The sequence below is a fragment of the Colius striatus genome, chromosome 29, assembly GCF_028858725.1.
Source record: "Colius striatus isolate bColStr4 chromosome 29, bColStr4.1.hap1, whole genome shotgun sequence".
Taxonomy (NCBI): domain Eukaryota; kingdom Metazoa; phylum Chordata; class Aves; order Coliiformes; family Coliidae; genus Colius; species Colius striatus.
Window position 1 is genome coordinate 322,863 of NC_084787.1, and position 15,749 is coordinate 338,611.

The 15,749-nt window shown below is 59.2% G+C and overlaps 1 protein-coding gene and 1 non-coding gene across 5 annotated transcripts; one reads left to right on the forward strand and one right to left on the reverse strand.

Annotated features, from left to right (window-relative positions):
• The first annotated feature begins 1,692 nt into the window (after positions 1-1,692).
• MCL1 (MCL1 apoptosis regulator, BCL2 family member) lies at positions 1,693-14,419 on the forward strand. 4 transcript variants are annotated; one of them, XM_062016243.1, is made up of 5 exons: positions 1,693-2,560; positions 4,393-4,640; positions 5,205-5,317; positions 11,489-11,538; positions 13,865-14,022. In XM_062016243.1, the coding sequence occupies exons 1-5, from the start codon at positions 1,972-1,974 to the stop codon at positions 13,948-13,950; spliced, it is 1,086 nt and encodes a 361-aa protein (XP_061872227.1). In that variant the 5' UTR covers positions 1,693-1,971; the 3' UTR covers positions 13,951-14,022. The 4 variants fall into 4 exon arrangements, with proteins under 4 accessions (XP_061872227.1, XP_061872228.1, XP_061872229.1 ...); XM_062016244.1 differs by lacking the exons at positions 11,489-11,538; positions 13,865-14,022 and adding exons at positions 14,107-14,218; positions 14,312-14,419 and having other exon boundaries at positions 1,695-2,560; XM_062016245.1 differs by lacking the exon at positions 13,865-14,022 and adding an exon at positions 14,107-14,189 and having other exon boundaries at positions 1,696-2,560.
• Positions 14,420-14,639: 220 nt separating this feature from the next.
• Positions 14,640-14,713, reverse strand: TRNAR-UCU (transfer RNA arginine (anticodon UCU)). Its single transcript has one exon. It is a non-coding gene; the product is annotated as a tRNA-Arg (tRNA).
• Positions 14,714-15,749: the final 1,036 nt, after the last annotated feature.

Sequence of the window (15,749 nt, forward strand, 5' to 3'; positions counted from 1 at the left end):
AGGGGGGGCTGGGAAGCTCCTGAGAAGGAGCCTCCACACCCTCCCTGGGCAGCCTGGGCCAGGGCTCCCTCACCTCAGCACCAAAGGACTTTCTCCTCGGGCTGAAATGGAACCTTTTGTGTTCCAGCTGATGTCCATCACCCCTTGTCCTGTCACTGGTCACCACACAACAAAGCCTGGCCCCATCCCAGCAGCCACCTTAGCTCAGAGCTGAGAGGCATCAGGGAGCACAGGGGAGGTGGTTTCCTCCTGCCTTCACCACAACCCCATCTCCTCCTCTATGCTGTGGGGCTGAAGCTCCTGGTGCTTTCCCCACGGGCTCAGGGCTGCCCCACAGTCACAACCTCCCCACAGCCACCCCTGGGATTCTCAGCCCTGACGTCACACCGTTGCTTTCTAGACCTGGATGATGGTGTCACAGGGAGTGGGACTGTTCAAATGAACCCTCTGACCCTCCCTGGGGCTTCCTGATGCCTCAGGGCTGCATCTCCCCCCCACACCCCCACCCCTCAGCCAGGGCTTTGCACAGGGCTGGGTGTTTGCACAGGGACGTGCTGTTCCAGCCCTGTGCCAAATATGTGCTGGGGTTTGTTTGTGCTCTAAAAGCTTGGCACTGCTGGGGAAATGTGCAGGAGCAGCGCCCAGCAGTGCTGTTATTGCTCCCTGTGCCAAGAATCTGCTTCCCAACAAGGACACATTCCTGGGGGCCACAAGAAGAGCTTTCAGGGGGTGGGGGGATAAGTGGTTTTGTATCTTGCTGGACCCCAGTGCAGTTCTTTCCCCCCCCTAAAAACCCCCACTGACCTCAGTGGCAGCTCCTGTGTTTATCTTCCCTAGAAGACCCACGTGAGGAGCTGCACTGATATTCTCTCCCCACGTGTAGGCAGCAGGGCCAGGGAGCTTGTGCTGCCCCTGTGCTCTGCCAGAGCTGGGGAGGCCTCAGCTGGAGTCCTGTGGCCAGGGCTGGGCTGCCCAGCTCAGGAGAGACAGGGAAGTGCTGCAGAGAGGCCAGTGCAGGGCTGCCAAGATGCTGAGGGGCTGCAACATGTGTGTGAGGAGGAAAGGCTGCAGCCCTGGGACTGTTGAGCCTGGGGAACAGACACCTGAGCTCAGGGGCACCTTGTTGATCAATCCCTAAAGGGTGGGTGGCAGGAGGCTGGGGTCAGTGTTTGTTCTGTTGTCTCCAGTGCCAGGACAAGGGCTGAGGGACATAAATTGGAGCATAAACAGTTCCATTTAAACCCAAGGAGCAAGTGCTTTGGTGCTGAGGTGAGGGAGCCCTGGCCCAGGCTGCCCAGGGAGGGTGTGGAGGCTCCTTCTCAGGAGCTTCCCAACCCCCCCTGGACACATTCCTGTGCCCCTGAGCCAGGGGAACCTGCTTTATCCGGGGCTGGGGCTGGCTGATCTCTTTCCACCCCACCATTCTCTGATTCCATGACCCGGAGCTCCTTCCACCCTCCCGCATCCCGCACAGCGCTGCCAGGGCTGGGGCAGGAGCCTCCCGTGTCCCTTGACTCGGGGCAGTCACCAGCGGGCTCTGCTGCCCGTGCAGGAGCAACCAGAGGCGAGGAGCCCCCTGCGCGCCGCGGCCCTTGGCCCGGTGCCGTGTGTGTGGCGTCACCCGGCTGCCGATGCCGTGGCTGCGTTGGCAGGGAGGCGGCGCCGGCGTCACCCTCCCGGGCCGTGACGCGCCCAGCGCGGGGACACACCGCGACCGTGACGACACCGCGACCGTGGCGACACCGCGACCGTGGCGACTCGTCACCCCTTCCCTCCCCGCTCCCCAAGTACCGGCCCGGCCCCGGCGGGGCGAGACGAGGCCGCCGCCCCCCGGCGCCATTTCCCTCAGCGCAGCGGAAGCGGAACCGGCGCGGCCTCGCCCCGCCCCGCGCCGCGTCACCGCCTCCATATAACGCGGCCCCGGCTCCGCCGCCCCGCGCAGCTTCAGCCGTCGGTGCGTGAGCCGGCGCCATGTTTGCCGTGAGGCGGAACGCTCTCATCGGCTTCAACCTCTACTGCGGCGGCGGCAGCGGCCCGGCCCTGGCTCCCGCCTCGGCTGCCGGGGGTCCGGCCCCGCCGCCGCCGCCTCCGCCCGCCGCCGCCGCCGAGGTGCCGCGGGCCGCGCTGGGCTCCGCGGGGCCCTGGGCCGCCGCTCCCGCCGAGGGACCCCGTTCGCTGATTGGTCCGGCCGCGGCCCCCCGGTCGCTGATTGGCTGCGGCGCGGCCCCTCACGCGGCGCGGCCCGGCGCGCTCTGGAGCCCCGAGGAGGAGCTGGACGGCTGCGAGCCCGAGCCCGAGCGCGGCCCCGCCGGAGGCTCGCTGCCCGGCACGCCGCCGGAGCTGCCCGACGGGCTGCGGCAGGACTCGCTGGAGCTCATCAGCCGTTATTTGAGGGAGGCGGCCGGTGAGGCCGAGCCCGCCGTCAAGAAGTTCTTTCCGGGGTTGTTGGGGGGACCCGGCCGGCCCGGAGGATCGGGCGATGCCGTGATGGAGAAAGCGCTGGAAACGCTGCGGAGGGTCGGTAACGGCGTCATGCAGAAACACGAGCTCGCTTTCCAAGGTGGGTGGCGGCCGGCTCCTCCCCGGCGGGCGCGGGGGTCGGGAAGCGGGCGGCGAGGGGCCAGGGGAGGCCGGGAGGCGCCTGGGACCCGCTTCCCCCCGCATTGGGGGCAGCTCCCAGGCCTCGGTCCCCTCCATTGGCAGCGAGGGGTGCTGGGGGAGGGGGGAGGATTGTGCCTCGTGGAGGGGAACGCAGGAATGTGGGTCCTTGCGAGCTCCTGTGTTCCCCTCCCACCCGCTCCCGCCGCCGTGTGGGTGGGCCGTCGGGCTGGGTGGGCTGCGAGAGGCCTAGGCCGGAGCCGGCCCTTGGGACTGGAGCGAAGCCTTTTGCACCACCCCCATCCACCCCAGCAAGGGGGTTGGCGGGGGGGGAGTGGGGGCTGAGAGAGTCATTTACGGGATGGGATGTGGCCCCGTTTTTGTGGGAGTTAAAAGCGACCGAGAAGCGCTGAACTTTGTTCGATTAGGAGGTGGAAAAAAACCGCTGGTAGCGTGTGCAGAGGAGATAATGTAGTTACAGATTAGCCCCAGTTCCTCCTTCCATCCCGCTTTGCTCAGCGGGACTCTATGCAAATAATCCCAAGTGTCCAAAGATGAATTAGCTCGGGGAGTTCAACTCCTTTACACCCCTGGGTGGGGTGGAGCTGGGTTTCTGGGGAGAAATCGTCCCCCCAGGTGGACATTGTGCTCGGGTTAGAGCTATTTTACTATCTTTGCCCCCTTCTGATAAATCCTAGAGTAGTCACAGAAGCTTAAACCCCAGTGGCTGGGCTTGGATGAGTGAATGTCCCCATGCAGAGCATCCTGAGAACAGCCTGGAAGGGACAACTGACCGGTTTGACCTGGTTTTGTGTAACTCGGAAATGAGCTGTGGGGGTGGTCCTGGGGGCTGGTGCTGGGATTGCTTTCAGCATGTCACGTCTCACCCCGCATCAGGATTGTGTCAGGCAGAGAAGGGTAATACCTACACTTCCTCCTGAGACTGTGTGGTGAAACACCTTCCTTCTTGCAGGAGGATGTTGCTTTTTTGGGGGGATGGGGGGGCTTTTTGAGGCTCTTTTTAACACAAAGGGCTTCGTTTTTTCTTCCCTGTGCTGATGTGAAAGGACTGAGTTATTCCCCTGGCTTCATTCACGGATGTGCTTGTGGCATAAGCCACTCTTGGGAGAAATCTTCAGCCCAAGGAGAGCTGGTTGTTGGTATTTGAGGCTTCTGCAGGGATGGTTGCTTTCATGCATGCAGAAAAGGAACTGCCCTCAGGAAAGGCGTCCTGCTGGTTTGAAAAACAACAAGCAACGCCTTTCAGTTTCGTCAAGGCTCGTCCTGTTTGCTTATTCATCAAGGGGCACTGTGGGTCAAACTGGGGGAATGCTGCTCTTCTAGTCACTGGACAGTCACCCCACATGAATCCAATTCATTCTGCCTGGCCAGAGGTGACCCAGCTCGTGCTGAGCTGCAAAGCGACCCCTGAGCTGTGATCCTGAGGGGCTGGGGCTTTACCTCCCCTCGTGTGGGGTGGGGAGGAAGGAACTAGAAATGGGTTATGGGGCTGGGTTTTTGGTGTGGCTCAGGTGAGTGTGAGCAGCAGAGCTCTCTGCAGCAGCAGGCAGCACGCTGGTGGTAGGTTTGTGACCCACTCTAGGAGCCCCTGCTTTGGCAAGGGGGTTGGACTAGATGATCTCTCAGGGATCCCGTCCAAGCCTTAGGGTTCTGTGGTTCTGGTTGTGAGTGCCTATGGCAGCTTTTGGATTTAGAGTGTGAAGGTTGCATCTGGTGGCCTTGGGGGGAGTGTTTGATGTCGTGTGCCTGCCTCTAAAGCAGCCTCTCTTCCAGGAATGCTCCGCAAGCTGGAAATCCAGAAGGAGGAAGATCTGCAGTCAGTGTGTGAAGTGGCTGCCCACCTGTTCAGTGATGGAGTAACAAACTGGGGTCGTGTGGTGACTCTCATCTCCTTCGGTGCCTTTGTTGCCAAACACCTGAAGAGCATAAAGCAGGAGAAGTGCATCAGCTCCCTGGCAGGGATCATCACGGATGCTCTCGTCTCGTCCAAGCGCGAGTGGCTGCTGAGCCAGGGAGGCTGGGTGAGTCACTGCCTGCCCTCACTCAGCACTCACAGGACAAGCCAGTCTTTCCCTCTTTCTCTGACCCACGTGTGTGTCAGCCAAGCACAGAGATGACTCGCTGCTCTGGTTTGAAACCACAGTCTGAAATGTGGTTTCGATGGGCTCAAGTTGCCCCAGGGGAGGTTTAGACTGGAGCTGAGGAAGAATTTATTCCTTGAGAGGGGTGTCAGCCCCTGTGCCAGGCTGCCCAGGGAGCTGGGGGAGTGCCCAGCCCTGGAGATTCTGCAAAGCTGAGGTGCTGCTCTTTCAGGAGCTCCTTCCAACATGCTGCCTCAAGCAGCCTTAGCCTAAAAATATGCCCCTGCCCATCACAGATGGGACAGTGTTCCCAAAACTGAGTCAGTTCTGGGTGCTGAGCCTTCCTGAAGCTGCTGATGGCCACCTCAGTGGAGAGAGCTGTAGCTGTAACGAGTCTGGGGGAGTGCACTGGTGGGCCCCCTATGCCAGAGAGCAAGGTTTCCCAAGCCTTGGGAAAGAAGGCTGCCTGGAAGGGATATTACTTTCCCCTCTCTCTCTCTTTAGGAGGGCTTTGTCGACTTCTTTCGGGTCGAGGACCTGGAAGGCAGCATCAGGAACGTCCTGATGGCGTTTGCAGGAGTGGCTGGACTGGGAGCGAGCTTGGCCTACATGATCCGGTGAGCCAGGGTCTGCTGCAGAGGGACAAAGCTCTGGGTGGATCAGCTCTGTTTGGGGCTGGTGAGCTGATCCCTTCCTCCTGCGAGTACTTACGAAGCTGGACCCAAGAGGAGTATTTAGGCATCCCCTGAGCAATGCTTTCCTAAGGAGGATGGTGTGATCTGGTCAGATTGTGGGTACCAATGAGGATTTATTGCTTTTGGGAACAGAAAGTCAAGGAATTGATGCTCTGCTTCCTTCGAGAGGATGACAGAAAGCTCGAGTGGACTGCTTCAGCTCTGTCCAGGAGGCAACTGATCTGCTTTAGCAGCAAACCAGTGAGAACCAGCAGCTCTTGTCTGGACTGGAGCCCTCTGGGCTGGTGCAGCAGCTGTGCGTGGAGCAGATGTTTTCAGGGCTGGTGGTTGTGGGTTGCTGGAAATAGCATCTGCTGCTGCTGTCCTGCCTAAACTTGTGGCTTTTCTGTTGGAGCAGAAACACTGGGTGTTGTACCAAGCTGAGCCTCTCCCCAGGTGTGCTGCCCACCCTGGGGCCTTCTGCCACTGCTGGCTCTGCACAAATCCACCTTCCAGAGGTGGGAGAGCCCAGACAATACCTCCCTCCCCTCCACTACCAGAATGTGGGGGTGCTGGGAGCCTTGCAGGGCCCCTCGGGGCAGCTGGGGTGAGGTGGGGCTCAGGGCTGGGAACCACAAGCTGGCTGGGCTGGGCCACACCACACACAGGCAGATTCAAAAGAGGGAGTGAATTTGTAAGTATGTAAAAACAAACCCTCACCCCCCATGGCGTGGGGAGGCTGTGTAAAGAACCTGTAAATAGCTATAAATCTGTAAAATATGTACATTTTTACAGAGCTAACAAGAGACACAAAAAGGAGGGGGTTGTGTTGTTATGAATGTGGTAGAAACTGCTTCTGGGTGCACTGTACTTCATTCCTCATGTGAAGTAGCATATTATTTTTGGGTGGCAAAGCCTTCTCCTGCCTTGACTCCAAGTGAGCCTTTACTCTGACATACTTGAGCAACATTGCCAGGGAGTGTGTGACGAGGAGCAGTGGCCTGGTGTGGATCAGTGGACTCTCTCCTTGTGTCCCCCCCTCCCCCAGCTGGCAACAAGTTGTTTGTTTGTTTTAATGAGGAGGGTGGTTTTTTTTTCTTTGTTGGTGATGTTCTTGCCCTTCTGAGCTGGGGAGCTGTGGGAAGGGAGTGGCTTCCTCACCCCTCTCCTTTTTACTCCTCTTTAAAGCCATGAGTCAAACGGAGCTGATGCTTGAATGTAAACGTTCTAAGAGCAGAATAAAACTCATTGGCTCAGATCTGCAGCTTTGTGTGCTGGCCCTTGGGCTCAGACCCTCATCCCCAGCTGACAGAGTGTTGTTTCATGGTGGGCTTGCAGCTCCCCCACCTCTGACTGTGGATCAGTTGGTTCTTGGAGAGCTCCTACTCAGTAGGACCAGATCCTGCTTGACCTGCAGCCTGAGTGATGCCTGATGAGGAAACCCTGAGTGGGAGAGCTGAGAGCTTGGTGCTATTGTCAGGCCTTGCTTGTTTGCTGAACAAGCACTTGGTTTTTGTCAATAAATGTCTTTTTTTTTTTTGTTCACAATCCTCTCCTGTAAAACTGTCCCTTTTCCTGGTGCTGATGTGTCAAACGCTGCTGCTCTGCTGTGGCCTCTTGCAGAGCTGCTGCCTTGTTAGAAAGCTTCTGTGGGCTGTGAAAAGAAACTGCTCAGGGTGACACCCTTTCCTTGGGCCTTCCCAGAGCTGCTGCTCTACACTCTGTGTGGGTGGGTGGGGGAAATCTTGTGAGGTGTCTCATGCTCAGTGTCTGCACCTTCAGAAACAGCCTTTTCTCCTGGCATCCTGTGGCTTTCAGTGGGTTGGGGCTCGTTGCCTTCTGTGTCAGTGGCCCCCACAAAGAGAGGAGACTCATCCCAGAGCCTGGGGCTCATGTCCTGTCTGGTTTTGCTTCTCTGGCATCAGTCTTGTTGCTCCTCTGCCTGGGCAGAGCAAGATGATGTTGCAGCTGCCAAAGAGGCTTTTTTAAGGGAAATCCTCCTCCCTCTTCCCTGGTTGCCCCCCTTTTACTTTCAATTCCTGCAGCCTGGGGATGGAGGAAGCAGACACAGCCCCTGCCCCACCTCACAGCTTAGTCCTGCCACACCCAGCTCTGCTGGGAGATCTTCAGCTAGAAAATCCCCCTCCTGAGGTGAAAAAGCACTTCCCTGCTCCCACAGCAGTGCTGGGAGCCTCAGGGACTGATGAGCCTTCCTGCAGTGCTGCCCAGACCTTCCCTCCCCAAACCAAGCCCCCAGTGCAGCCCAGCTCTGCAGATATTACCAAGTGTTGGGTTATTTTGGGCCCCTTTGATCCCTGGGGGGGGGGTGTGGGGGGCTCATGCAAAGCTGGGCTTCTGCCATGGAAACATGCAAAGGGGCTGGGGCTGCCTGGAAGCCACAGGGGTGTGATAAAAGCCCTGGTTGGGTGCTGATAAACCCAGGGGCTTCCTCTTCCTCTCCCCAGCCAGGGCTTTTCGCAGAACCAGACGCGACTTCTCTGAACCTTTGGTGTAAATAAGCTTGGGGAGGGTGTGTGGGGGGAGGTGTGAGGGTGGATTAAAGCAGCTGCTGTGGATGATTGGGGAGGTTGTTCCAGGTTAAAAGGGGCTTCAGCACCCTGTGTGGCCTGTTTAGGGTCCCTTTTTGCCTGGGAAGGCGGGGGGGGATGCAGCAGCAGGATCTGGTGGGGGGGGGAAGGTTTGAAAGTGTGTGGGGGCCCTATGCAAATGCAGAAAATCCCCCAGCTGGGCCAAAAAAAAGCCCCAATTCCTGCTTGTTTGTGGCTCAGTGGTGCATGAGGGGCTCAGAGAACAGTTCATGTCATTGCTCTTGGCAAGACTCTGGGCTGCCCCTGCCCCAAATATCCCTTTGCTCCTCTCAGAGGGGTGATCTGGGGTCTGTGCCTCCCTCCCCAGCATCTGGCTGGCAAATGCTTCCCCCCACAATTTGCCCCCCGGGGGGGGCACAGTGTAGCCCCTTCCCACTGCCTTTTTGGGGGGGGGGGATGTCCATGGGGGTTGAGGCAGGGGGATGGGGCAGGGATGGGACCCCCATCAATCCTCCCCATGCCAGGACCTTAAACCAGGCTCAAGGGGCTTCCTGGGGTAGCACTGGCCCCCTAAAAACATCCCTGGGGGCAACATGACCCCCCCTCCCAAGGCTTCCTGGGCTTGTCCCCGCGAAGGGGGGGGGTTGGTGACTCATTTGGGCTGAGGTGCCAAATATTCGGTTGTGGGTTTCGCCGGGGGTGTCGGGGAATGAGTGTGTCAGGGAATGAGTGTGCCAGGCCTCAGCCCCCTGCTGAAGGGGAGGGGAGGCGGGGGGTGGTCGCCTGTGTCCACCCCCACTCCGGGCAGGGCCACGCGTGGGCTCCGGGGAGGGGGGGCCCTGGGTCGCTGCCCGGTGCTGAGCTCTGCCCGGCAACAAGGGCGGGCGCTGACGTGCACGGAGCACGCGGCTCTTTCCGGGAATCCGGGAGCCCAGCCCCCAAAACCCGCCGAGGGGGGGGGAAAGTACCGGCTCTGTGTCGTTTCCCCTCCTCCCTTCCTTCCCCTGGCTCCCCCAGCCCCGAGCAGGAGCTTCCCTCCTCCTCCTCCTCCTCCTCACCTACATGCCCCAGCTGTGTGTGTGTGTCCCTGCCGGGGTGTTGGGGTTGGATGTTGTGGGGGGACACACAGGGTGTTGGTCATGGGGAGAGTCCCGTGGTTATGGGTCTGTAATTGGGGGGAGGGGGAGTGTATGGGCTGCTTAGGGCTGGGGGGGCACAGATGAGGGGAGGGGGCTGTTCCCAGTCTGTTTGGGGTGCAGTGGGGCTGGGGGGCACAGATGTGAGGAGGGAGAGGAGGAGGCTGTCCCCAGTCTGTTTGGGGTGCAGTGCGGCTGGGGCACACAGATGAGGGGAGGGGGCTGTCCCCAGTCTGGGGTTTGGGGTGCAGTGGGGCTGGGGGGGCACAGATGAGGGGAGGGGGCTGTTCCCAGTCTGAGGTTTGGGGTGCAGTGAGCCTGGGGGGCACAGATGTGAGGAGGGAGGGGAGGGGGCTGTCCCCAGTCTGTTTGGGGTGCAGTGGGGCTGGGGGGGCACAGATGTGAGGAGGGAGAGGAGGAGGCTGCCCCCAGTCTGTTTGGGGTGCAGTGGGGCTGGGGCACACAGATGAGGGGAGGGGGCTGTCCCCATTGTGGGGTTTGGGGTGCAGTGGGGCTGGGGGCACACAGATGAGGGGAGGGGGCTGTCCCCAGTCTGTGGTTTGGGGTGCAGTGGGGCTGCTGGGCTCACGTGGCAGCAGCGTGGGGCTGCCGTGGGGTTACTGTGGGGCTGTGGCCACAGACCTGCCCAGGCAGTGACTCAGGCAGGAATGTGCTGGCAGGACACGGCGTCCCCAGCAGCTCCCGTCCCGTGGCCGTGACCCAGCACCTCTCAAACAACCCTGACCCACTTGGCTCAGCTCCCAGCCCCACACCCCACTGGGTCTTGGGGTGCCCAAGAGCAGATTGGGGTACCCCAAGAGCCACGGGAGCAGCCCAGCCCCTGATGGGGTGTGTGTGACGTGCTCCTCCCGAGGGATGACACATCCATTTGCCTCGTGGTTACTGTTCCCCCTCCCAGGGGCATCCTGAGGGCAAGGGGTGGCTGAGAGGGGGGCTGTAGGCTGGGGTGGCACTTGGGGGTTGTGGGCAGCACCCCACACTTGGGCTTTGTGTCCCTGCAGCTCTTGTCTGCTGGTGGAGAGGGACCTGAGGGATGGGGCACTGGTGCCTTGGCCCCCTCCCAGCCTGCCCAGCCCCTCACCGAGCTCCAGGGTGCAGCAGTGGGTGCTGGAGTGGTCTTGGTGCTGGTTTTGGGGTTGGAGGGGACACAGTGAGCACTGTGGGGACAGCCCTGAGGATGGGCTGAGGTGAGGGGGCATGGCCAGGGAGCAGTGAGGCTGGGGACGCACCTGATGGGTTGGGGTCCATGGAGAGGGGGCACAATGGGGCACCCCAGAGCCTGGTGCCTGGGGGACAGGGGACACAGGGCACTCCATGGGCAGGCATGGGGGGATTGGGGTGTATCTCCAGGGACATTCATCTGCTCAGATGTCCCACCAGTGTCCCTTTGGCATCCCTGTCCAGCCACACCACCAGCCTGTGTGGCACCCCTGGCCTGTACAAGCTCAACCCCTGTGCCCACCTGCAACCCCCACAGCCCTTCTACACCCACCCAGCACCCCCTATGCACCCACCACCACCCTCAGCACCAGCTCCCAAATCCAGCTCCAAGCCTCACACCCTGCACCCAGCCAGCCACGCTGGCTTGAGCTTGAGGGGTGTCAGCCCTGTGCCAGGCTGCCCAGGGAGCTGGGGCAGTGCCCAGCCCTGGAGGGATCCCAAAGCCCTGGAGCTGAGCTGCTGAGGGCTGTGGGTCAGTGCTGGGCTGGGCAGGGTGAGGCCGGAGGGTGACTCCATGACCTTCAAGCTCTTTTCCAAGCAGAATGCTTCCATAGCCCTACTAAGAAACACCTTTCTTGTATTTCCATGCTTTTTGGGGTGTTTTCTAGCCTCCCCTCAGTGACTCAAGAGCCATTGGTTTAGAGAGCTGTGTGGCAGAAGGCAATTCATGTGGGATCCAGCTCTGCTTTGTCCAGCCCCCTGCAGAATGCAGCCCTGGCACGAGCCAGGGAATGAGTCTGGTCTTGCTAGAAAGGAATGAGAACCACAGAGGGTTTGGTTTCTTCCACCTTCAGGCTTCAAGCACATGGTTGCTGTTGAATTTGATGTTCCTGTTGCATTTCATGCTGCTGTTGCATTCCATGCTGCTGATGCATTCCATGCTGCTGTTGGATTCCATGCTACTGTTGGATTCCATGTTACTGTTGGATTCCATGCTGCTGTTGCATTCCATGCTGCTGATGCATTCCATGCTGCTGATGCATTTGATGCTGCTGTTGCATTCCATGCTGCTGTTGCATTCCATGCTGCTGTTGCATTTTATGCTGCTGTTGCATTCCATGCTGCTGATGCATTCCATGCTGCTGTTGCATTCCATGCTGCTGTTGCATTCCATGCTGCTGTTGCATTCCATGCTGCTGTGCCTGAGCTGGTTTATCTGTTGAAATACAAGTTTGTGTTTTCCCCAGGAAGAGGAACCGACGTGGGGCCGTGGCTGGTGTGAGACACAAAGCAGCAGGTACCAGGCTTCCAGCACTGCTTCACAGCCCCAGAGTGATGGGGGTAGGAGGGGATCTCTAGAGCTCCCCCAGCCCCTGCTCAAGCAGGTTCCCCTGGCTCAGGGGGCACAGGAACGTGTCCAGGTGGGTTTGGGAAGCTCCTGAGAAGGAGCCTCCTGGGCAGCCTGGGCCAGGGCTCCCTCAGCTCAGCACCAAAGCACTTTCTCCTCCTGCGCCAGGGGCGTTTGCTGTGTTCCAGCAAAAAACAGAAGTGCATTGAGGCACAGTCATTAGGGCAACACAGAGGCTTCTCTTCAGCTGGGCTTGTTTCTTTGCATCAGCAGCAGCATCGTCACAACACTAACAAAAGCCATTTCCTTCCTCTTTTCTCTCTGTGCAGCAGATGTCAGCGCTGCTCCCAGCCTGGGATGGCAGGGAACTGAGCCCTGCTCACTCCTTCTGGCACGGGGGCTGCGGGATGGCCCGTGGGGACGCCAGGAGGGAGCATCTGTCCCTCCCCTAAGTGTCTTCTCCAGGGCTGGGCACTGCCCCGGCTCCCTGGGCAGCCTGGCACAGGGGCTGACACCCCTCTGAGGGAAACAGTCCTTTGCAGCCGTGGAGATGAGGGGTCGGTGCTGGGCTGGGCAGGGTGAGGGCAGAGCTGGGACTGCAGCAGCTTCAGGGGCTTCCACAACCAAACAAGTCCATGATTCTGAGGGGAAAAGTGGGGTTTGGTGGGGTTTTGAGGAGAAAAGTGGGGTTTGGTGGGGTTTTGAGGAGAAAAGTGGGGTTTTGAGGGGCAAAAGTGGGGTTTGGTGGGGGAAAAGTGGGGTTTGGTGGGGTTTTGAGGGGGAAAAGTGAGGTTTGGTGGGGTTTTGAGGAGAAAAGTGGGGTTTGGTGGGGTTTTGAAGGGGAAAAGTGGGGTTTTGAGGAGAAAACTGGGGTTTGGTGGGGTTTTCAGGAGAAAAGTGGGGTTTGGTGGGGTTTTGAGGGGGAAAAGTGGGGTTTGGTGGATTTTTAAGGAGAAAAGTGTTTTTTTGGTGGACTTCCGAGGGGTAAAAGTGGGTTTTGGTGGGGAAAGCATTTTTTTGGTGGCGTTTCAAGGGAAAAAATGACTGTTTGGTGGCCGAGTGAGGGAAAATGAAGCAATGAATGCCAGGACAAGGGAAAACAGCCTCCAGCTGCCCCAGGGGAGGTTTAAATTTGAGCTGGGGGAGAAACCTTACCCCTGAGAGGGGTGTGAGCCCTGTGCCAGGCTGCCCAGGGAGCCGGGGCAGTGCCCAGCCCTGGAGGGATCCCAAAGCCCTGGAGCTGAGCTGCTGAGGGCTGTGGGTCAGCGCTGGGCAGGGCAGGGTGAGGCCAGGGCTGGGACTGCAGCGGCTCCAAGCGCTGCCCCATCCCGGCTGTGGGCGCGTCGCTGGATCCGGGCCCAGGCGCCGCCATGGCCGCGGGGGGGGCGGGGCCGAGGCCGCAGCGCGGGAACGCGCCGGCGCCATGTTGCCCCCCAGCGGCCACCGAGGGACCCGGCTGGGGGAGGCGGCGCGGCAGGGATTGTCCCCTGTGCTGGGCCCTCACTCACTGCCACACGGACACTGAGGGGCTGCAGCGTGGCCAGAGCCCGGCACGGAGCTGGGGAAGGGGCTGGAGCACAAGGGGCTGGGGAGGGGCTGAGGGAATGGGGGTGTTGAGGCTGGAGAAGAGGAGCCTGAGGGCAGCCAGCAGCACTCTGTGACACTCCCTCACAGGAGCCTGTGGCTGGAGGGGAGTAAATCTCTGCTCCCAAGTGATGGGACAAGAGGAAAGGGGCTGGAGCTGCCCCAGGGGAGGTTGAGGCTGGAGCTGAGGCAGAGCTGTTTCCCTGAGAGGGGTGTCAGCCCTGTGCCAGGCTGCCCAGGGAGCTGGGGCAGTGCCCAGCCCTGGAGGGATCCCAGACCCGTGGGGCTGAGGTGCTGGGGGCTGTGGGTCAGTGCTGGGCTGGGATTTGATGGCCTTCAAGGTCTTTTCCAACCCAAATGAGTCTCTGATTTCAAGCTGCTTGTGCAAACTGCCACCCAGAGCTGGGAAGGTCTTGCTGTGCTGTAGCTGCAGAAGACAGGGATGGGACACGAGGAAACGGGCTCCAGTTGCCCCAGGGGAGGTTGAGGCTGGAGCTGAGGCAGAGCTGTTTCCCTGAGAGGGGTGTCAGCCCTGTGCCAGGCTGCCCAGGGAGCTGGGGCAGTGCCCACCCACGACCCCCACAGCTGCCCCACAGTCCTAAGTCCCAAAGGATGGGAGTGAGAGGAGCCAGGAGAGAAGGGAGGAACCACCCCCAGCATTTCCTCACTGCCTCAAACCTCTGCTGTCTAGGTGGGGTCTGCTTCCCTGCTTTCTTGCAGCTCCCAGATGCAGTGGCAGAACTTCCACCAGCAGCCTGTATTTTCCACAGGAGCTGAGCATGCAAAATGCACGGGATTGCTCCCTACAACCTCCCCACGCTGGATAATCCAGAGCAATGCCCCTCAAACCACCTGCATTTCCCTCCTGAATTTCCCCAAAGGGGTTGCTTTTTTGTTTTTTTTCAAAGCTGGGCTATTTTGCTCTTCCCAAAGAGACAGGAGAGATTCTGTGAGCTTGGAAGGGAACAAAGCCTGCTCAGGACACCCGAAAGGATGGAGAGACAATTCACGGCAAACGTGTGTCTTCTGAGTGAAAACACGACGAGTAAGTGCACAGACAAAGCATTTCTGGGTTGGAAATAGAAACCTACATTTATTTTGCCACACACTTAACAAAAAATGGCTGTGTTCACCCCAGGAAACATCAGCTGAAGGCTCTAAACCGCTGCCCAACCACCTGAAAGCACTGGAAAGCGCGGTACTTTACCCAGGAAGGCGTCAAAGTCGGGACCCACAGGCAGCACTGGGTAAGAAGCTCAGTTAAAAGCACCTTGTTCTTTGGGAGACCCCAAAGGGAATGAAGAAGATGATGGGAGAGAGATGCTTTATGACTTATGCACATCAGGCATGATGCTGTAAAAAGCCATTATCGGCCCATCTGAAGCCATCTGGGGCGTTAGGAACGGAAGGGATCAGGACCTGTAAGGGACCAGGCATGAAAAGAAAACAGACACCTGCCTGGAGATCATCTCTGCCGGGACTCGAACCCGGAACCTCTGGATTAGAAGTCCAGCGCGCTCGTCCATTGCGCCACAGAGACCTCACCGTGAGCTCAGTGTCGGCACCGGAACTGAAACCCCCGCAGCTCCCACATCACCGGAGGGGTCTGCGCACCCCACGCTCGCTGCACACGTCCCAGGCAGCGTGAAAGCCCAGCGCCCGGATCGATCTCCCTCACGAATCAGTATCCCCGAGCATCCCCTTCTTCCACGGGGAAGGGCTGTTCACTGTGGGTACGATGCACATCTCGCTCGGCAGCAGGGATGCAGCAAAAACGTGGCTGCAGGCTCTCATCTGTGTCTCTGGCAACCTCTCAGCGCTGTCTGAGGCTCGACCGAGGGCAGAGCTAAACCCTGGAGCAGAGCTGGTTGCTGCATCCCCCTCAGCATCATCGCAGCATCCTCGGTTCAGAAGCCGAGAGGGATGAAGAGGATTTAGCGTTCAGCGCTGTATGGCAACAATGAGGAGGAAAGCTCTGTAACAGAGGGGAAAAAGAGAGCAGCTATCGCATTTTCATCTTAAGCAAGCTGTCAGTCACGGGTTAACGTGTCTCTGGGTGCCTCTTGCATTGGAAAAGAATTAGGATGACATGAAAACAACAGGAAATATCCTTTTACATCTGCTGAGCGAAGGATTCGGCTCCGTGACGCGACTCCTTGCTGTGAACAGACACACTCGGTGCTTCTACACTGTGTGAATGGCAGGGTATCACTTGCTCCCAAGTGTGCTCTTAATTAGGGACGATTGTGAAAGGCAAGACACCAACTACAACATGACTGGCTTAGAACAAACGCTACCTGAAACCAGGAGCTGTTACGTTGACGTGGCCCAAGCTAAGCTAGCTCTTACCGGCTTGAGAACGCCCCATCACCGACTAGGCTGGCCCTGACTGGTCTACACAACTGTATTGTCACATATTAAATCCTCCATTCCCCACAGATCTGTGTCCTCCACACATTAGGCTGGGGCACTGCCGCGTGCCCAGATGAAATGTGAGGGAACAAATATCCCCAGTAACCGTACGCTGTGTCCTCACCTCCCTTCTCGGATGGTGTGGGACTGACTTTCACGACCCC